This window comes from Microcaecilia unicolor, chromosome 1 (genome assembly GCF_901765095.1).
Source record: "Microcaecilia unicolor chromosome 1, aMicUni1.1, whole genome shotgun sequence".
NCBI lineage: Eukaryota > Metazoa > Chordata > Amphibia > Gymnophiona > Siphonopidae > Microcaecilia > Microcaecilia unicolor.
In genome coordinates this window covers 124,421,667-124,444,572 of record NC_044031.1, presented here as the reverse complement: position 1 = coordinate 124,444,572, position 22,906 = coordinate 124,421,667, and the positions used below count along the sequence as shown (strand labels likewise).

At 43.6% G+C, this 22,906-nt stretch overlaps 1 protein-coding gene across 2 annotated transcripts in view; it reads left to right on the top strand.

Moving 5' to 3' along the window:
- The window catches only part of ITGA8 (integrin subunit alpha 8), a 521,482-nt gene that overhangs the window by 343,708 nt on the left and 154,868 nt on the right, over positions 1-22,906 (top strand). For both annotated transcript variants that reach the window (XR_003941853.1, XM_030199982.1), the window contains exons 18-21: positions 3,282-3,419; positions 4,038-4,105; positions 4,633-4,780; positions 16,573-16,665. Coding sequence is in view for 1 of the 2 variants with exons in the window: in XM_030199982.1 (XP_030055842.1) it covers positions 3,282-3,419; positions 4,038-4,105; positions 4,633-4,780; positions 16,573-16,665 (447 nt within the window). In the remaining variant the exon portion in view is untranslated. The remainder of the gene's footprint in view (positions 1-3,281; positions 3,420-4,037; positions 4,106-4,632; positions 4,781-16,572; positions 16,666-22,906) is intronic.

Below are 22,906 nucleotides of genomic sequence, written 5' to 3'. Positions count from 1 at the left end.
CCACCTATAAAATAAGTGGTATTTATTTATTTACTAGTAAAAAAGCCCCGTTTCTGATGCAAATGAAACGGGGGCTAGCAAGGTTTTCTTCTGTGTGCATGTGGGAGTGTGTGTGTCCCTGCCTTCTGCCCTCTCTCCCCTCCCCCCTCTGAGTCCTTCACTGTTACAGAGAGCGCGATTTGATTTCTTGCTTTGCTGTGTTTTCCTTCACTGACTGTTTGTGTTACAGAGAGGGCGGGGCAGACACTCATGGGGAAACCGGATATCTCTCCCCCTTCACACTTCCGGCTGGAGGCTTCATAGAACATTGGTGGTGCCTTTTATATAGAGAGATTAGGATTTATTTACCACCTTTTTGAAGGAATTAGTAGGGGGCTCACACGCTAGTGGCCACTCACTAATGTGAATGTTAATGTGTGGCCATTATTGAAAAATTCAAAAAATTGGCCATTTTATCACAGTGGTAAAATTGGCCTTAGCGCATGGGCAGGACCTACTTACTTGCGCTAAGGCCACTTTTTACAGCTGTTTGATAAAAGGAGTCCTAAGTGAATTACATTCATAAATAAAAGAATCACAAATTATGAATGCATAGTTTAATACTTTTAAAAAATACAGATCTATTTTCATGACATCTAAAATAAAGAAATTAATCAGGTTCTTAAACCAAATTAACACAATGTTTAATTCATGAATATTTATTGTGGGTACCCTGAAAATCAAGGCTTTTTCTAGCCCTGGTTGACCATTTTATAAAATTCATAAAGGGGCTCTTTTACTAAGCTGTGCTAAAATGTGGTCTGCACTATGACTAGCGTGTGGGTTTCCCACATGCGGAGGCCACTTATAGGGGCCCATTTATTAAGCCATGTAAGCGTGTACATGCACCCAATATGCGGCAAAATGGAGTTACCGCCCGACTACCGTGTGGCTTTTGCAGTAATTTCATTTTTGGTGCGCGTCCGATACGCACATCTGAAAAATATGTTTTATTATCGGGCGGGCATAACAGGCGCACGCCAAGTGGAATTAGGCATGCGTAGGCCATTACCACCCAGTTACCGCATGATTATTTACCACTAGGTCAATGGCTGTTAGTAAGGTCTCAGATCCAAAATGGACACGCGGCAATTTTTATTTTGCCGCATGTTCATTTTCAGCAAAAAAAAGGCCTTTTTTATAGGCGTGCTAAAAATGGATCGGTGTGCTCCCAAAACCCGTGCCTACACTACCGCAAGCCATTTTTCAGCATGCCTTAGTAAAAGGACCCCTTAGTGTGGTTGTAAAATGGACACAGTTTCCATTTCCTCAACTAATAGCCATGCTCTAATTTCCTAAATTAACATGTGGCCATTAGCATGGAACCCCTTACTGATACTTATTTTCTAGGTGGTAAAGGCTCCAGTGCTAGTCATTTGCTAAATGGAACAATGTAGCTGCACTAAATAATTAGCATTGGGCATCCCTACTCTCCACCCCCAAATACACCCCCAGCGCTAAAAAAAATAAAAAGCATTTTTTAGCCTGTGGGAAGTGCGTGCAGATCCGAAAACTACTGCGGGATGCGTGAGAACACCCAATGGTAGTGGATTTTAACCTTCAGTAAGCACACACTAGTGCTTACTGCATCTTAGTAAAAGGGCCCCATAATCAGGATTAGATTAAAACTCAAGTTCTAAAATTTCTTCTGATTAATAGTTGAGGAGCCCTTTTACTAAGGTGCACCGAAAAATGAGCTGCGCTAATGTAGGCATGTATTTTGTGTGTGCGCAGATGCATTTTTCAGTGCACCTGTAAAAAATGCCTTTTTAAAATTTTTGCAGAAAATGGACCTGCGGCAAAATAAAAATTGGCACACGTCCATTTTGGGTCTGAGACCTTACCGCCAGCCATTGATTTAGCGGTAAGGTCTCACACGTTAACCGTGCAGTAATCATCTACGCACATAAAATGATGATTACTGCCCAGTTTCTGCTGCACGCTGGAAAATAAAAATTATTTTCTGGTGCACGTAACGGACACATGTCAAAAATGAAATTACCACAAGGGCCACATGGTAGCAGGGCAGTAACTCAAAATTGACATGCATTGGGCACACATAGGCACCTGCGTGGCTTAGTAAAAGGGCCCCTGAATGTTCTTACCTCAGAACCACAGTCGTATAATGTTTCTAGAGTAATTATTTTAAATGGCAGAAGATCAGTTACTTAAAGTCATTTTATTTATTTATGACATTTTTACCCCACATTAGCCTGAGAGTGACTCAGATTCAATGTGGCTTATATAACAAACAATTGAATGATACATATTAAAAATTATATAAACAGATTTTAAAGTACAATAAATAATGTTATAACATTGGCTTTGTAAAACAAATATAACATATGTGGTGAATTAACCTGGGGCAACTGTTCTTAAGGGTAAATGGATAGAGAAGAAAATTAAATCAAAATTAAGTTTTTAAACACAGACGTGAAGATGAATAAATACGGGTACAATTAGGGCTAGATAGAATTAGGGAGGAAAGAAGAGGTGAAATTAATTGTATGAATGGATAATGTTCAAATAGAATTCTTTGTTTTCTGAAAGACTAAATTGGAAAAAAATTAGTTTTCAGTAGGTTTCTGAAGGACAGTAATCATCTGTGCGTTTAATTGTTTTTGGTAGAGAATTCCAAATTTTAGTACCTTGATATGAGAAACTGGCATTGTGAATTGTTTTACAGATTATATTCCTACAAATAGGGAAATGCAGAATGAGATATTCTCTGGATGATGATACGGCATTACGTGGGGATAATTCAATGAGATTGTTCATATATGATGGAACAGAACCATATAGAATTTTGGTGAATAAAAACACAGAACTTTTATTGGTAACCAGTGTAGGTTATATAGAGGAGGAGTTGCTTTGGTGAAGTGAGGTGATCCACATATGAGGCATGCATTGGTATTTTGAGCGGTTTGTAATTTTTTGATAAGGCCGCCTTTAATTCCTGCATAAATGGAGTTGCAGTAGTCGAATTTTGTTAGTACTAGGGATTGAACCAAAGTACGAAAGACTGATTTAGTGAAAAAGGTCTTAATCTCTTTAGTGATTTAAAGACACTTGAAATCACCTTAGAAACTTGAGTTTCAAGGGCAAGGAATTGATCAATCATGATTCCTAATATTTTTGTTGATGAGTCAAGGGGATAAGTGATGTTCTCTTATGTTTTCTTATTCCTTTTCCTGCAGCACATTCTCATTGTCTTTCCTTTTTACTGTACTCATTTACCACAGGATGAAACAGAATTTCGAGATAAGTTAACACCAATCAGTGTTAGCTTGAATTACAGCCTGGATGAATTGGCTTCTTCAGGTGAACTGGCTTTGAAACCAATACTTAACCGCTATGGAGAAACCATTATTCGGAAGCAGGTATAGATGCAGGTGTATTTATTTATTTTAATGAGTGAAACATTGAGAGCCCTGTTTACTAAGCCATGTTAGAGGTGCTTTATCATTTTTAGCTTGCGCTAAGCATTAGTGCATGCTAACCATGTAGATGCCCATAATATTCCTATGGGTATCTACATGGTTAAAGCACGCACTAAAAATGCTAGTGCACCTTAGTAAACAGGGCCCGAAGAGTAACATCCTAATGTTAACATATACCATTCCTTTCATGTAACAAAAACAATGATTTTTTTAACGGAAATAAAATGCAGCATTTTGTAACGTATAAAGCATTTCTAGAGCTATGGTGCCCTTTTACTAAAGCTTAGCATGCGCTAATGGACATTAGCATATGCTGTCATGCGGCCCATAGGTGTAAAATAGGATGTGCAGCAATTAATGCAGGCTGAACTTTTGTAAAAGGGCCTCTACATTTTTTCATATAACTCCTTGCTTTGGAGATATCTGAGATATTTACAATATATTTTAATAATCTGTGCCATTTCCAGATTGTTTATAATATGTCAAAAGGATATGAGTCATATTTATGTATAAAAAACTTCAGTTTTGTTTATTTGGTTTTTTTTTTTCACAATGCAGGCACATATTCTGGTAGATTGTGGTGATGACAACATGTGCATTCCTGACTTGGAACTTTCAGCTAAATCGTAAGTTTAAACACATAAACGTATAATGTATTGTACCTGATAGAAGGGCCCTTTTACAAAGGTGCACTGAAAAATGGCCTGAGGTAGTGTAGACGTGTCTTTTGGGTGCACGCAGAGTCATTTTTCAGTGCACCTGTAAAAAAAATGCCTTTTAAAATTTTTGCCGAAAATGAAAATTGCCATTCATCCATTTTGAGTCTAAGACCTTACCGCCAGCCATTGACCTAGCGGTAAAGTCTCATGTGGTAACCGGGCGGTAATGACCTAAGCATGTCAAATGCCACTTGGCACGCGGCCAATATGTGTGTCTGAAAATAAAATTTTAATTTTTTGGGATGCGTGCCAAAAATGAAATTACCGCAGAGCCATGTAGTAGCTGGGCTGTAACTCTATTTTGGCATGCATTGGGCATGCATAGGCACTTACGTGGCTTAGTATAAGGGCCCCAGAGTAATAATTTTCAGACAGACAATTTGCAAATATTATTCTATTCCCTTTTGTGTTAATTATAAAAATGCTATTTGTAGAGATAAGCACCAGTTAATTATTGGAGAAGACGACCATGTCATGATAATAGTAAATGCAAGGAATGAAGGAGAAGGAGCCTATGAAGCTGAACTGCATATACAGATGCCCCAGGAAGCAGATTATGTGGGTGATGAGCGCAACACTGAGGTAATAATACCAAAGTACTTTAATTAACAAGCTTGAGCAGTTTCAAAAAGGCAGAACTGTACAATGCTGGGCAGTAGTTAATTACTTGGTAGTTAACTACATAGTTAATCCAAAAAGTTTTACTATTTAAAAATAGTTGGTAGTTGCCCAGTAGTTAAATTACTCACGTAGTTTAACAACATTTTAAGTAGTTAACAACAAAAAAAAATCTCAGTTTTGTTCTTAAGTTATTTTGCACTGCTTGCTTTCTGACTTACTAAAACCCCAGCTAGTGCAGTTCTCTTATGATATGTCTTTGGTTCTGGAGCAAGTGATTGGACAAAATGAGAAACTGTTTTCTGTGATCCTTCGCATTTGAATTCCTTTTTGGAATCTAAGATAGTAGTAACTCCACTTTCGCATCCACTACATAATCAGTTTTGATATATTCCTGTGTTTCTCCCGCCTTGTCTCTAATTTTGATAATTGATTCTTTTTTTCCTGGTATTGTGCCTTGTTCTCTTCTTTAATGCTTGACTATGATTGGATAATATATAATTTCCTTGTTACAATTTTTTAATTGCAAAAGTTTGTTTCATTATTCATTTTTCTGTATCAACATTTATTCTTGGAAATTATTGTAAAATTCTTTAAAATAAAATTAAAAAAAGAAAAGAAACTGAGATTGACAAGTGATAAACCGAATGAGAAACTTTTGTAGCAAACTTCAAGCACCAACTTCATCAAGCATCTCAAGTACATAAGTACATAAGTAATGCCATACTGGGAAAAGACCAAGGGTCCATCGAGCCCAGCATCCTGTCCACGACAGCGGCCAATCCAGGCCAAGGGCACCTGACAAGCTTCCCAAACGTACAAACATTCTATACATGTTATTCCTGGAATTTTGGAGTTTTCCAAGTCCGTTTAGTAGCGGTTTATGGACTTGTCCTTTAGGAAACCGTCCAACCCCTTTTTAAACTCTGCTAAGCTAACTGCCTTCACCACTTTCTCCGGCAACGAATTCCAGAGTTTAATTACACGTTGGGTGAAGAAAAATGTTCTCCGATTTGTTTTAAATTTACTACAGTGTAGTTTCATCGCATGCCCCCTAGTCCTAGTATTTTTGGAAATCGTGAACAGACGCTTCACATCCACCTGTTCCACTCCACTCATTATTTTATATACCTCTATCATGTCTCCCCTCAGCCGTCTCATCTCCAAGCTGTATAGCCCTAGCCTCCTTAGTCTTTCTTCATAGGGAAGTCGTCCCATCCCCGCTATCATTTTAGTCGCCCTTCGCTGCACCTTTTCCAATTCTACTATATCTTTCTTGAGATGTGGCGACCAGAATTGAACACAATACTCAAGGTGCTGTCGCACCATGGAGCGATACAACGGCATTATAACATCCTCACACCTGTTTTCCATACCTTTCCTAATAATACCCAAGATGAATATTGTAGGCTACTGATGCACTGATTGCCCTCTTGTTAGTGTCTCATGTTCATATAGTTTTCATTTATATGGCATTGGTTTAGCAGGTTAAAATGTGGCGGCAGCAGCACATATTTCTCCAACTGCTGCAACTTATTAAAATGCTACTGTGTTTTATAACTATCTGACAAATGATTTTAAAATCTAAGGGGCCTTTTTATCAAGCAGCAGTAAAATGTGGCCTATGGTAGTGTTGGAACGTGGGATTGCTGTGCTCAAGGCCACTTTTTCCGTGGCGAGAAAAAGGCATTTTTGAGTCGTTAATGGCCGTGCGCTAATATCAAAATTAGCGTGCAGCCATTTACTGCCTGAGCACTTACCGCTACCAATTTAGAAGGCAGTAAGGGCTCATGCACTAACCCACTGGTAATTGGGTAGTATGCGGAAATGTACTCATGCTGCCCGATTACATTCAGGAATGCCTACTCCCCTCACTCTGCACTACAAAATAAAAATTATTTTGTAGTGCAGGAAATGGCGCGTGGAAAACTCAGAACTACCGCAGGGCACCTGGGCATGCCTGGTGGTAGTGCTGTTTTGTCACCTACTGCTGCTTGATAAAAGGGCCCCTAAATCTAATCCTGTTGCAATTCAGTTGTTATGTAATAAAAGTAAAAATGAAATTTAAAATCACTTAAGGACAGGTTTACTAAGGTACATTAGTGTTTTTAGTGCACCTATACTTAGTGCACATGCTAGCCATGTAGGCGCCTATAGAGGCACATGTAGGCACATACAAGGTTAACGTGCATTAATAATTTTTCTCCGAGGACAAGCAGGCTGCCCCTCCAATCGGAACACTTTCTAGCAAAGTCCTTTGCTAGTCCTCGCGCGCCGATGCGCACCACGCATGCGCGGCCGTCTTCCCGCCCGAACCGGCTCGTGCCGGCCAGTCTTCTTTTGTCCGCGCTCGGTACGGTCGTGTTTCGCCGTTCGCGCCCCAAAGTTGACCTCGCGCGTCGTTTATCGACTTCGTTCTAAAAAAAAAAAAAGGGTGTCGGAAGGAGACCTTTATGGTTTTCTCCCTTCCCGTACTTCCAGTCTTTGCCCCGGTAAGTTTTCTTTCATCGTCGGGGTAGGCCCTATTTAGGCCTCGGTCGAAGTTTTTCTTCCCCCTATTTTTGCGGTGCCATTTTCGCCACCAGCGGGACACCGCATTCGACAAGTTCTCCCGCCGGCAGCCTTCAGCCTCTACCTCTACAGGTAGAAGATTTTTTTGGGGAAGGAAGACTGTTCCCTACTCTTCTGGCAAGCATAGGTACAATCCTCCTTCTCGACAGCCTGCGGCCCAGGCTAAGCCCCAGCGCGCTCGCTCTCGTCAGCAGCGTGCGCCTCAGCAAGGCCCCTCGGCTCCCCAGCAAAAGCAAGGGACGAGCTTTTGACTGGCTCCAGCAGAGCATAGCCGACATCCAAGTGTCAGTGCCGGGCGACCTGCCAGTCGGAGGGCGGTTGAAAGCTTTTCACCAAAGGTGGCCTCTCATAACCTCCGATCAGTGGGTTCTCCAAATAGTCAGGCAAGGATACACCCTCAATTTGACCTCAAAACCTCCAAATTGTCCACCGGGAGCTCAGTCTTACAGCTTCCAGCACAAGCAGGTACTTGCAGAGGAACTCTCCGCCCTTCTCAGCGCCAATGCGGTCGAGCCCGTGCCATCCGGGCAAGAAGGGCTGGGATTCTATTCCAGGTACTTCCTTGTGGAAAAGAAAACAGGGGGGATGCGTCCAATCCTAGACCTAAGGGCCCTGAACAAATATCTGGTCAAAGAAAAGTTCAGGATGCTTTCCCTGGGCACCCTTCTCCCCATGATTCAGGAAAACGATTGGCTATGCTCTCTGGACTTGAAGGACGCCTACACGCACATCCTGATACTGCCAGCTCACAGACAGTATCTGCGATTTCAGCTGGGCACACGTCACTTCCAGTACTGTGTGCTACCCTTTGGGCTCGCCTCTGCGCCCAGAGTGTTCACGAAGTGCTTGGCTGTAGTAGCAGCGGCACTTCGCAGACTGGGGGTACACGTGTTCCCATATTGCGACGATTGGCTGGTGAAGAACACATCCGAGGCAGGAGCCATGCAGTCCATGCAGATGACTATTCGCCTCCTGGAGCTATTGGGGTTTGTGATAAATTACCCAAAGTCCCATCTTCTCCCAGTGCAGAAACTCGAATTCATAGGAGCTCTGCTGGATTCTCGGATGGCTCGCGCCTATCTCCCAGAGAAGAGAGCCAACAACTTGTTGTCCCTCGTCTCGCGGGTGCGAGCGCCCCAGCAGATCACAGCTTGGCAGATTTTGAGATTGCTGGACCACATGGCCTCCACAGTTCATGTGACTCCCATGGCCCGCCTTCACATGAGATCTGCTCAATGGACCCTAGCTTCCCAGTGGTTTCAGGCTGCTGGGGATCTAGAAGACGTGATCCACCTGTCCACGAGTTTTCTCGAATCCCTGTATTGGTGGACAATTTGGTCCAATTTGACTCTGGGACGTCCTTTCCAAATTCCTCAGCCACAAAAAGTGCTGACCACGGATGCGTCTCTCCTGGGATGGGGATCTCATGTCGATGGGCTTCACACCCAAGGAAGCTGGTCCCTCCAGGAGCGCGATCTGCAGATCAATCTTCTGGAGTTACGAGCGATCTGGAACGCTCTGAAGGCTTTCAGAGATTGGCTGTCCCACCAAATTATCCAAATTCAGACAGACAACCAGGTTGCCATGTACTACGTCAACAAGCAGGGGGGCACCGGATCTCGCCCCCTGTGTCAGGAAGCCGTCAGCATGTGGCTCTGGGCTTGCCGTCACGGCATGGTGCTCCAAGCCACATATCTGGCAGGCGTAAACAACAGTCTGGCCGACAGGTTGAGCAGGATTATGCAACCTCACGAGTGGTCGCTCAATTCCCGCGTAGTGCGACAGATCTTCCAGGTGTGGGGCACCCCCTTGGTAGATCTCTTCGCATCTCGAGCCAACCACAAAGTCCCTCAGTTCTGTTCCAGGCTTCAGGCCCACGGCAGACTGGCATCGGATGCCTTCCTCCTGGACTGGGGGGAGGGTCTGCTGTATGCTTATCCTCCCATACCTCTGGTGGGGAAGACTTTGTTGAAACTCAAGCAAGACCGAGACACCATGATTCTGATTGCTCCTTTTTGGCCGCGTCAGATCTGGTTCCCTCTTCTTCTGGAGTTGTCCTCCGAAGAACCGTGGAGATTGGAGTGTTTTCCGACTTTCATCACGCAGGACGAAGGGGCGCTTCTGCATCCCAACCTCCGGTCCCTGGCTCTCACGGCCTGGATGTTGAGAGCGTAGACTTTGCCTCTTTGGGTCTGTCAGAGGGTGTCTCCCGCATCTTGCTTGCTTCCAGGAAAGATTCCACTAAGAGGAGTTACTTCTTTCTATGGAGGAAGTTTGCCGTCTGGTGTGACAGCAAGGCCCTAGATCCTCGCTCTTGTCCTACACAGACCCTGCTTGAATACCTTCTGCACTTGTCTGAGTCTGGTCTCAAGACCAACTCTGTAAGGGTTCACCTTAGTGCAATCAGTGCATACCATTACCGTGTGGAAGGTAAGCCGATCTCGGGACAGCCTTTAGTTGTTCGCTTCATGAGAGGTTTGCTTTTGTCAAAGCCCCCTGTCAAGCCTCCTACAGTGTCATGGGATCTCAATGTCGTTCTCACCCAGCTGATGAAACCTCCTTTTGAGCCACTGGATTCCTGCCATCTGAAGTACTTGACCTGGAAGGTCATTTTCTTGGTGGCAGTTACTTCAGCTCGTAGAGTCAGTGAGCTTCAGGCCCTGGTAGCCCAGGCCCCTTACACCAAATTTCATCATAACAGAGTAGTCCTCCACACTCACCCTAAGTTCTTGCCGAAGGTTGTGTCGGAGTTCCATCTGAACCAGTCAATTGTCTTGCCAACATTCTTTCCCCGTCCTCATTCCTGCCCTGCTGAACGTCAGCTGCACACATTGGACTGCAAGAGAGCATTGGCCTTCTATCTGGAGCGGACACAGCCCAACAGACAGTCCGCCCAATTGTTTGTTTCTTTTGATCCCAACAGGAGGGGAGTGGCTGTGGGAAAACGCACCATATCCAATTGGCTAGCAGATTGCATTTCCTTCACTTACGCCCAGGCTGGGCTGGCTCTTGAGGGTCATGTCACGGCTCATAATGTTAGAGCCATGGCAGCGTCGGTAGCCCACTTGAAGTCAGCCACTATTGAAGAGATTTGCAAAGCTGCGACGTGGTCATCTGTCCACACATTCACATCTCATTACTGCCTGCAGCAGGATACCCGACGCGACAGTCGGTTTGGGCAGTCAGTGCTTCAGAATCTGTTCGGGGTTTAGAATCCAACTCCACCCCCCTAGGCCCATGTTTGTTCTGTTCCAGGCTGCACTCTCAGTTAGTTGGTAAATTTTTTAGGTCAATCTCAGTTATGTCCTCGCCGTTGCAAGGCCCAATTGACCATGGTTGTTGTTTTGAGTGAGCCTGGGCGCTAGGGATACCCCATCAGTGAGAACAAGCAGCCTGCTTGTCCTCGGAGAAAGCGAATGCTACATACCTGTAGAAGGTATTCTCCGAGGACAGCAGGCTGATTGTTCTCACAAACCCGCCCGCCTCCCCTTTGGAGTTGTGTCTTCCCTTCTCTTTGTCTTGCTACATATGAGACTGGCCAGCACGAGCCGGTTCGGGCGGGAAGACGGCCGCGCGAATGCGCGGTGCGCATCTGCGCGCGAGGACTAGCAAAGGACTTTGCTAGAAAGTGTTCCGATTGGAGGGGCTGCCGTGGACGTCACCCATCAGTGAGAACAATCAGCCTGCTGTTCTCGGAGAATACCTTCTACAGGTATGTAGCATTCGCTTTACGCGCCTATAATGCTGCTTTGTAAACAGGGCCCTTATTCTCTTCTGTAATTGCTTTCCTTCATTTATGCATTAAATTCTCTCCAGTGAAACCAAGGATATGTGAAGGGGCATTTTCGATATGATATCTAAGAGGGCTCGACCTTGGTTTCCATTCCCAGAGGCAATTGTTTTTAATTGAGTTGAAAAAAAATACTGCAGTTCTTTCTTTCTTTCTTTCTTTCTTTCTTTCTTTCTTTCTTTCTTTCTTTCTTTCTTTCTTTCTTTCTTTCTTTCTTTCAGTAATGTTCTATGAATCTTTTTTTTACAGTTTGGACAGAGGCAGGGATGCATATTGAAAGTTTTGGTTGAAAAGTACTGACAATAATGGAAGTGAAGGCACACTTTTAAAAGATCTGGATCTAAATATGACAGAGAAGATAAAACATTGCTGTGAATTCTCTGCTCTTTTTATTTGACTGTCATGATGCAGTATGTTGTAAAGTCCAAATACAATCCAAGATATCTCTGCCATTCCCTTTCTTGGTTGCTTTCCTCTTTTGTTTGATTACTTTGCATTGAATATCCGGGGTCAGTGCCGACCACGGCACTTATGTAGCCTGCCTCCGACTGGCTGAATATTGGCCCATATAAAACCAATTTTTGTAGTGCTTTATGCTTTGAATATCCAAACACCTTTAAAAGAATAAAAGAAGAAGCAAAGATACTCTAAATATGTAGTCATTCAATTTTTTGTGCATTCACCCTGCTTTTCTGTCAGTTCCACATATACATGCTTTTAGACTGGTTACTTGTCACAGTGTAATTCTTCATGCACACTTTATGATACATGCATGTGCAGGTGATGGGAAGCAACAGATATATAGCCTCAAGGCAAGAATCATTTTTCCCATGGATTATAATTTACTCCAGCTGAGAAACTTCACTTGTACCCTCCCGTTCATTTCAACTGTTTACTGCATACCACTGAGACAGCGCTGTCTAGCACTTTTAAATATTTTGGTTTTTATTATTTATTTATTTATTTGTTGCATTTGTACCCTGCTCTTTCCCGCTCGATAGCAGGTTCAGTGCGGCTTACATAGTATGGGTTACAGAATATCGTAGAGATAACACAGTTGTAGGATAGTAGAATTATGGTGTGGATGTATAGAGTAGGACAAGAGGAAGAGATATGGGGGGAGGATTGAGGTATAGGTAATATTAGTGGTGTGGATTAGGTTCATAAATTAGGTTGGGTCGTTTGGGTAGGCTTGTTTAAAGAGGTAAGTTTTCAGCAGCTTTCGGAAGGGTAGATGTTCATTGGTTGTTCGGATGGATCTTGGTATGGCATTCCAGAGTTGGCTGCCTATAACGGAGAAGTTGGATGCGTAGTAGGTTTTGTATTTGAGACCTTTGCAATTGGGAAGGTGAAGATTGAGATATGTTCGAGAAGATTTGGACCCGTTCCTGGCTGCAAGGTCGATCAGATTGTTCATGTAACTTGGAGATTCTCCATGGATGATCTTGTGGATCAGTGTGTGGACTTTGAAGTTTATTCGTTCTTTGATAGGGAGCCAGTGGAGTTTTTCACGGAGTGGTGTTGCGCTTTCGAATCGTGATTTACCGAAAATGAGTCTGACTGCCGTATTTTGGGCGGTTTGGAGTTTTTTCAGAATTTGGGCTTTACATCCAATGAAGATGCTGTTGCAGTAGTTAGCGTGGGTGAGTACAGTGGATTGAACCAAATTGCGGAAAGTGTTTAGGGGGAGGAATGGTTCCACTCTTTTCAGTACCCACATCATGTTGAACATCTTCTTCGTTATGGCTTTTGTGTGAATTTTTAGAGTTAGGTGGTTGTCTAAGGTTACTCCTAGGATTTTTAGATTGTCGGATATTGGGATTGTGATGTCAGGGGTGATCAGGGTAGTTGGGAGTAGAGTGTTGTGATGAGAGGATTAAGCATTGAGTTTTTTTCTTTATTCATTTTCATCTTGAAGGCGTTAGCCCAGGAGGCTAAGATGTTCATGCCAGTGATTATTTTTTCAGAGATTTCTGCTAGGTTGGATTGGAAAGGGATGAATATGGTTACATCATCTGCATAGATGAAGGGGTTTAGACCAGATTTGGATAGGGATTTGACCAGAGGAATCATTATAAGATTGAAGAGGATCGGGGATAGAGGCGACAGACAGGGGTTGAGTTGCTTGGGGAACTCTGCATTTTTATGACCACGCAGACGAGATTGATGTGGTTGATTTGACTTGGTAGGATCTAGTGGTGATGAAACTTTTTATCCATTTAATGATGTTTCCGCCGATCCCTAGTTTGTCTAGTAGTCTTGTAAGAATATCGTGGTTTACCATGTCAAATGCGCTGGATAGGTCGAATTGCAGAAGAAGTATGTTGTTTCCAATTGAGATTTCTTGTTTGAACTTGGATATCACCCTCTGCGTGCTATTTGGAGGTGGCTTTGCTGTCGGCATCATTTTTTCTGCAGCTGTTACACTTTTCTGGCGATCCATTGTAATCCTGATTTTCCTTCTGGAGTGGACTCAAAAAAAAAAAAAAACTTCCCAAGCCTGGGAATCTAAAGGCATCAAGTACTTATACCAGGTTCTTACAGAGGACAGTAAATTGAAGCCCTTTTCAGATTTGCAAACGGAGTGTCATCTGCCTGCCTTAGACCATTTTGCTTATCTGCAGCTTAAGCATTATGTGCAATCTTTTCCTTGGTAACACTTATGTGAAGATGTTCAAGATACATTCCATGGCGTCCTACAGATCAATCCAGAGACTTGTGGGTTTTGTCCCTCTACCATCGGGTGGAGATAGAGAGAACTTCCGAGGTTTGCTATATGGGGACCTGTGCAGCCAACTGAACCTCAGTATTCTCTCTATCTAGCAGGTGGAGGGACATCTCTGTGCAGCTCTGGTTTGATCTGGCTACTAGTGTCGTTTGGGCCTAGTTTAGCACAGACAGGGGTTGAGTGGCTGTGCCAGGTCCCTCCCAGTCTCCCCCTACCTTTCCTCCATCGCCCGGGGCTGTTGACCTGACCGGGTGTTTCCTTTCTCTCCTGACTAAAAAAAAAGGTAAGAGACTTTGTTTTTGTTTAATTATACGGAAGAACTAGACGTTCTGCCAAGTCAGTTTTGGGGCAGGCGTTTGTGGAGCATGTCAGCGCCTTCTGAGGCGCCTAAGCGCTGCTCCCGGTGTGGGGGCCGGAGAGCAGCATCAGGGGAGTGTGAGTCCCGCTGCTGTCAGCCCGTAGCGGGTGTTCAGCGAGACGGGGGTTCCCCTCAGGCGTCTGGTATTTGGAGGTGACGAATGAATTTTGTTTTTCTGACCATCTCTTCGTCCTTTTTGGAGGCAGTAAGAAGGGTCATATGGCGTCCAAAGACACCATAGCCCATTGGTTGCGGGAGGCCTTCTCTTCGGCATACGTGGCATTGGGCAAGCAAGCCTCTTTGCGAGTTTGTGCTCATTCTACGCGAACTCAAGCTTCCTCCTATGCAGGGTCCCATTTGGTTTCTCTGGAAGATATCTGCAGGGCAGCTAAATGGGCTTCAGTCCATACATTCACTCATCATTATCGGGTGGATGTGGCAGCTCGTCAAGATGCGGTGTTTGGCTCATTGGTTATTTCTGCCGGGTTGGGAGTGTCCCGCCCTACTTAAGGACTGCTTGGGTACATCCCACAAGTCTCTGGATTGATCTGTGGGACACCATGGAAGAAAAAATTAATTCTTACCTGATAATTTTCTTTTCATTACTCTCAACAGATCAATCCAGAGCCCCCCCCCCCCCCCCCCCCCCCCCCCCCCCGAGGTTTACTGTCTGTGGTTTTATTGCGGTTGGTTGGTTAGTTTCTTTTTGGGTTCCGTTGTTCTGAATGTTCCTTCGTTTGATTAAAAAAATAAAATAAATAAATATAGAAGTGGTAAAAGTATGTTGGGCAATTGGTCTGACAATGTCAGGAGAGTTTTCTGTTGTTTCCATTCCACTGCTTTGGTATCGTTCATACTGAGGTTCAGTTGGCTGCACAGGTCCATATATAGCAAACCTCAGAGGTTCTCTTTTTCTCCACCTGCTGGTAGAGGGACACAAAACTCAAGCTTCTGGATTGATCTGTTGGGACTAATGGAAAGAAAATGATCAGGTAAGAATTAATTTTTTATTATCCACTGCTTGTACGTTGGGCTGACAGATTCCTTTTGGACACTACCCCTGATATTAACTATACCTATCTCACTGCTCAGTGGACAAAGATTTGGGCATTGGATTGGACGACCACTTTGTGAGGTCTTGTTTATTCTCTGTTGCTCGATTACTCCAATGTACTGCTATGGAAACTGAACTACAAGTTTATTTTTTAATTGTTTGTACCTCCTCGACGGGCCTTTCAAGCCCATCTTCTGCCCAGGGACTCCTGCCCCAAGTGTTCAGGAGTGGACACCACTTTGGGTCACATGTTTTGGCTCTGCCCAGGAATAGTGAGTTTTTGGACCCAAGTTATTAACTACCGTATTTTTCGGACTATAAGACGCACTTTTTTCCTCCCAAATTTGGGAGGAAAATGTTGGTGCGTCTTATATCACCTCGTGAGAGAGAGAAGGCTGAGTGAAGATCGCCGAGCAACATGCACACTGAAGCGCTGCTGCTACCGCGAGTCACACCGACGAGGTGAGGAGTTTTAAAATTCCGACAGAGGGAGAGAGGGGGGTGTGCCTGTAACGGAGGGAGGGAGGGAGGGTGCCTGTAACGGAGGGAGGAAGGGGGGTGCCTGTAACGGAGGGAGGGTGCCTGGAACAGGGAGGGGGGGCCTGTAACTATTTTTCGGACTATAAGATGCACTTTTTTTCCCTCCAAATTTGGGAGGAAAACCTAGGTGCGTCTTATGGTCCGGTGCGTCTTACAGTCCGAAAAATACGGTATATAGTGCAAATTTGGCACAGCCTTTATCTTGTGATCCAACTCTCTTGTTTGGCCATGTTGGCCCGTCGAAGCCCACTCTCCCTGGCTACACAAGTTTTTTATTGTGGCCATATTAATGGCAAAAAAGGCCATACTACTGCTCTGGTTGTTGCTGAATTTGCCTTCTCTGGTGATGTGGAGACAGCAAATGATTGCTCTTTTACAGATGCAGCGTCTGGCCATTCATGATATTGACTTGTCACGGGGCATTCACTTTCAGCGAATTTTGGAACAGTTTTCGCAGACCTTTATGCCTCAGATTTGTAGCTGTATCCTTAAGTTGCCTTTCTGAGTGAATTGCTTTTGTGATTTGTTTATTTCTGGGAGTGCTGCACTGGGTGGGTTTGGTGGGAGGGGGGAGTTGGGGATTGTTTAGTATTTATACAGTCCTTATACTTAGTTGTTTTCTTGTCTGTTGTACTCACTTTTCTTCCCAATAAAAATGATTTAAATGTAATTTACTCTGACCTTTCAGCTTCATGTTGGCATTCTTGTCTTGCAGGGTCTGCGAAGCCTGAGTTGTGATTACATAATAGAAAATGTAACAAGGGTGGTGGTGTGTGACCTTGGAAACCCCATGGTGGCTGGAACAAATGTAAGCGAAACCTAGATGGATTTACTGATTTTTATCTAATTGAATTTAAAGGGCAGCTAATAGAGAACCCTATTAGGATTGTGTGCCTAAAGGAGCAGTAGTTAAAACCAAAGCTTTGTGTAAGCAGGAAATCTGTGTTATAAGATAAAGTAATGTATTGCTTGGCAAATAATTACTATACATAAAAGTTAAGGTCTTCATTCATTCACGTATTAATTCATTCATTCTGTGCCTGGGAAAGAATCCTGTAAGAAATCTATCCCTAAAGATTAATGCCTCTGATTGTGGTATTCAAATGTCCTTCCCTCTTTCTTTTTTTTTTACCATTCCACATTCTTCTTGCACAAGTAATTTATTTATTTATTATATTTGTATCCAGCACTTTCCCATTAAAAGCAGGCTCAATGCGGCTTACATAGTAATAGGTAACACAGAATTTTGTTATGTAAAGTAGGAAATTAAGTATAACATAATAGAAGGATGGATGGGTAGTAAATGGATGGGTAGGTAGGTAGGTAGAGACAGGTGATAGAGAGAGGAGGGTAAGGTGAGAGATAGATTCTGGGTCAATGTCGTTTTCTCTTCAGTATATGTAAGGTAGATGGGTTCATGAGATTAATCTGGGTCTTTTGGGTAGGCTTGTTTGAATAGATGGGTTTTTAGTGCTTTTCTGAATGGTAGGTGGTCATGGATTGCTCAGATAGGTCTAGGGAGAGCGTTCCATAGGCGGCTGCCCAGGAAGGAGAAATTGGATCCATAATAAGTTTTGTACTTGAGACCTTTACAGCTGGGGTAGTGCAGTGGTCCATAATAATTAATAATTCTGATGGTAATTTAGAAAAGGATCTGCTGACATAGAGCATTTTTATAATACATGCAGAACGTACATGTATGTGCCAGCATTTGGAGTAGGAGCATCCATTTTTCAGATATCCGTGTTCAAAAAATGAACAGCATGAACCCAGCAGCTTCCATATAGAGGTGGCATTTTCACCGCTTTCACATGTAACCAGCTTCATATCCATGTGTAGCTGTCCCATTTTATAAACCTACACCAAGTAAGTGCCGCAGATTAATTACTGAGTCTGCTTTTTAGCTTAGTTTCAGTTTGGACAGGATTAAGGGGGATGACTACCTTAATCCCTAGTATAAAACCCTGGTCAAAATGAGCACTTTTTAAAAACCTATGCCTTTGATCAGATGTAAATCCAGACATGGGGCTTTTTCCCCATACACATATTTTCACTTTGTAAAATTAGGGAATACATGTATAGACTTTTGTCTTTCCTAAACCCACCATCTTATAATTTGTATGTGTTGGGGTAATTCTCTATAGCTTACCTAAAGTTGAGCACTGGGATGATGTAGATGAGCACTGGGATGATGTAGCTGAATAGATGCTAGCTACGTCCACAGTTACACACCTAACTGTAGTCACAAGCACTTATGTTAGCTAAATGTTTGATGTAAATGCTCACTAATTGCAAGTATTTTATAAGACACACCCATGCCCCTCCCACATCCATGCTCCCCTTGTAGTTGCAGGCTGTGGAAATTGCACACACATTTTGAAGAATGCCGACTAAGGGCAATTAAGCATTTAAGTGTCAATCAGAGCCAATTATTTGTTAACATTTTTTCTTAAATGCAGAATTGAGAAACACTTAACTACTACTACTATTTAGCATTTCTATAGCACTACAAGGCGTACGCAGCGCTGCACAAACATAGAAGAAAGACAGTCCCTGCTCAAAGAGCTTACAATCTAATAGACAAAAAAAAAGCAAGTAAATCAAATCAATTAATGTGTACAGGAAGGAGGAGAGGAGAGTAGGGAGGGTAGGTGGAGGCAAGTGGTTACAAGTGGTTACGAGTCAAAAGCAATGTTAAAGAGGTGGGCTTTCAGTCTAGATTTAAAGGTGGCCAAGGATGGGGCAAGACATAGGGGCTCAGGAAGTTTATTCCAGGCGTAGGGTGCAGCGAGACAGAAGGCGCGAAGTCTGGAGTTGGCAGTAGTGGAGAAGGGAACAGATAAGAAGGATTTATCCATGGAGCGGAGTGCACGGGAAGGGGTGTAGGGAAGGACGAGTGTGGAGAGATACTGGGGAGCAGCAGAGTGAGTACATTTATAGGTTAGTAGAAGTTTGAACAGGATGCGAAAATGGATAGGGAGCCAGTGAAGCGACTTGAGGAGAGGGGTAGTATGAGTAAAGCGACCCTGGTGGAAGACAAGACGGGCAGCAGAGTTTTGAACCGATTGGAGAGGGGAGAGGTGACTAAGTGGGAGGCCAGCAAGAAGCAGATTGCAGTAGTCTAAACGAGAGGTGACAAGGGTGTGGATGAGGGTTTTGGTAGAGTGCTCAGAAAGAAAGGGGTGGATTTTACGGATGTTGTAAAGAAAGAAACGACAGGTCTTGGCAATCTGCTGGATATGAGCAGAGAAGGAGAGAGAAGAGTCAAAGATGACCCCAAGGTTTCGAGCTGAGGAGACAGGGAGAATGAGAGAGCCATCAACAGAAATAGAAAACGGGGGGAGTGGGAAGGTGGGTTTGGGGGGAAAAATGAGAAGCTCGGTTTTGGTCATGTTTAATTTCAGGTGGTGTTGAGACATCCAGACAGCAATGTCAGACAAGCACGCTGAAACTTTGTTTTGGATGCAAGGTGAGATATCAGGGGTAGAAAGGTAGATTTGGGAGCCATCAGCATAGAGATGATAGGAAAAGCCATGGGATGAGATTAATGAACCAAGGAAAGTGTAGATAGAAAAGAGGAGGGGACCAAGAACAGAACCCTGAGGTACGCCGACAGGCAGAGGGATAGAAGTAGAAGAGGATCCACCAGAGTGAACACTAAAGGTGCGGAGGGAGAGGTAGGAAGAGAACCAGGAAAGGACAGAGCCCTGGAATCCAAGTGAGGACAGGGTATCGAGGAGTATGCTGTGATCGACAGTGTCAAAAGCAGTGGAAAGATCAAGAAGAATGAGGATGGAATATTGACCTCTGGATTTAGCAAGTAATAGGTCATTGGAGACTTTAGTAAGCGCAGTTTCGGTTGAGTGGAGAGGGCGAAAACCAGATTGTAGTGGGTCAAGAATAACATGTGAGGAGAGAAAATCAAGGCAGCGGTGGTGAACAGCAAGCTCAAGTAATTTGGAGAGAAAAGGGAGGAGGGAGATGGGTCGGTAATTAGAGGGACAAGTAGGGTCGAGTGAAGGCTTCTTAAGGAGAGGTGTGACCACAGCATGTTTAAAGGCAGTAGGGACAGTTGCAGTGGAAAGTGAGAGGTTGAGAATGTGACAGATAAAAGGAATAAGAGCAGGTGAGATGGCATTAAGAAGGTGGGTGGGAATGGGATCAGAGGAACTGGTGGTACATTTTGAGGAAGAAAGGAGAAGTGTAGTTTCCTCTATAGTAACTTCAGGAAAGGAGGAAAAGGAATGAGGGGAAGGAGCGAGAGGGGAACAGACTAGTGGAGGGAGAGGTGGCGAGGTAGAGAATTCAAGGTTCATCTTTCGAACCTTGTCGTGAAAGAATTCAGCAAGGGTCTGAGGAGATAATGAAGGGGGAGTTGGGGGAGGGGGCACCTTGAGGAGAGAGTTCAATGTGGTGAAGAGAAGTCAAGTGTTAGAGCCAAGAGAGTGGGTCAGTTGGATATAATAATCCTGTTTGGCGCGTAAAAGAGCAGATTGGAAGGAGGTCAGCATGAACTTAAATTGTAAGAAATCAGCAAGGACCGGAGATTTCCGCCAGAGGCGATCGGCGGAGCGGGTACAGGAATGTAGGTAGTGGATATTAGAAGTCAGCCAAGGTTGGGGTTTTGTACGCCTTATAGGGCGGGTCATCAAAGGTGCAAGTGTGTCTAAGGCAGAGGATAGAGTATTGTTGTAAGAAGAAACAGCCTCGTTGACAGACGTGGATGGTGCCACAGTAGAGAGGAGGTTTGAAACATGGGAGGATAGAGATGAAGGGTCAATATCGTGAAGATTCCTAGATAAATTAGATAAGATAGGACGGGACTGGGAGGGAGGAGATTTAAATATGAAAGTTATAAGATGGCGATCAGAGAGGGGAAGATCAGAGGCAAGGAAACTAGAGAGTGAACAGTTGGAGGAGAAGATGAGATCAAGACAGTGACCATTTTGATGAGTGGGGGAGGTGGAGCATAGTTGGAGATTAAAGGAGGATGTTAAAGCGAGTAACTTGGAAATATAAGAGTTGGAAGGATCATTAGCAGGAATATTAAAGTCACCAAGGATGAGAGAGGGGGAGGAAGGATCATGGAAGAAGGCAAGCCAGGCATCAAAGTCACTGAGAAAGGATGAAAGGGACTTATCAGGGGGACGATAAATGACCGCTATTTGAAGAGGCAGAGGAGAGAAAAGGCGGATAGAGTGGACTTCAAAGGAGGAAAAACAGTGAGACTGAGGTGGAAGAAGGGGTTGAAATCTGGAGGAGGGAGAGAGAAGTAGTCCAACACTGCCCCCGCGACCAGCAGGGCGAGGAGTATGTGAAAAAAGATAACCGCCATGGCAGAGGGCTGCGACTGAAGCAGAGTCATCAGGGCAGAGCCAGGTTTCTGTTATGGCGAGCAGATGGAGGTGACGCGAGATAAAGAGGTCCTGGATATAGGATCAGATTCTATATATGGTATCCAAAATGTAGATGTGTTGGAATAACACACAAACGGGCTCATTTTCAAAGCACTTAGCCTCCCAAAGTTCCATAGAAACCTATGGAACTTAGCCTCCCAAAGTGCTTTGAAAATATGCCTCCTGGTGCTATTTTATAAACCATGTCTATAGTAAGATGCACTTTACAGAATAGCGCATAGGCCGGGGGGATGTGCGTGCATTTGGGCGTGGCCATTTGCACCACTGTTGTAAAGGTCTGCACCTAAACGTATGTGCATTTCCCTGAATTCTAGAACAATGTGTGGAAATGTGATTGATATCCCTGACATGCCCACACTCTCCCGCTTTTCAGCTACATGCTTTGGAATTTACATGTGCTTCCTTTTAGAATATGCCTAAAAAGAAGCATACATAAATTCTAATTATTGCCAATTAGTGATGATAATTGGTTGGTATCGGCCAATTATCAATAATTGGCTTGTTGCACAATTGAATAGCGTGTGTAAATTGACCAAATGCACAATTTATTGTGCGCCACTCGCCAGGTCTTATATAGAATCCGAGGGATAAGCCATGTAGTTGCACATAATTTAAATACCTTTCATTTGTTCTTTTTAATAAATGCCAAATGAGGGAAAATAATTTTCACAGTTATAAAATTGTCACATGTACATGCTCCTCCACTGATCTAAACACATGTCTTAAGAAAGCTACCTCATAGCCTGGCTAAATATATGTGCATTGAGACAACCCAGTGGTTCATTGACAGTCTGGACTCTTGTGTACAGATAGACTAAGGCTTAATTCCTGTTTCAGGTCTGTCAGTCCCTGGGTCAGCTGGAGAATTCAGAGGCAGTACTCAAAGCTATTGTAGAGTGTTGACACCTAGTGGCTGTATTTAGGTCCCATGATTGCAGATTTCCAGAATGAGACTTGGTGAATGGCCATCTACCAAGGACTGTTACTCAGTGACTGGACCAAAACAAGTTGGAAGGGGATATAAAATAGGAGGAAAAAAATCTAGGGCTGTGCAGCTTTAAAATGTTTATGTTGTGCCATTTCCCATGTTATTTATGGGAATGTTTTGTTTGGAGATTTTTACAAGAGCAATGTCGTTAAGAGGGCACACTCTTTGGAAAGAGTGTCCAGTTTGCAAAGAGTGTGCACTATTCTTAAATAGTTATGGGTATGGTTTATTAGCATTTAATATACTGCCTTTCAAAAGCAATTTGCAAATAGCAAAGCAGTGTACATTAACTCAATATATCAAACTATTTGCAAAGAGGGCACACAGTCTTGGAAAGAATTGTGCTCTTTCCTGATAGTGAATGCTCATGCATATGTGATTGTTCACGTATGCATGCACTAGCGGGAAAGAGTGTGCCATCTTTGCAATAGTGCCAGTTATTTCAAAAGTATGTTCACTATTAGCAACACATGAAAACGTGAAATTTCATGTTCTTTTCATGTCATTTTCATTTGAAAACAACACACAATGACATGGGGAATATTGTTGTCATTTCAAATGAATTCACATCTCTAGAAAATTCCCAGATGATTATGAACAAAGGCTTATGGTGCCAGATCCCAGCCCTAGTTGTGATTGAACTA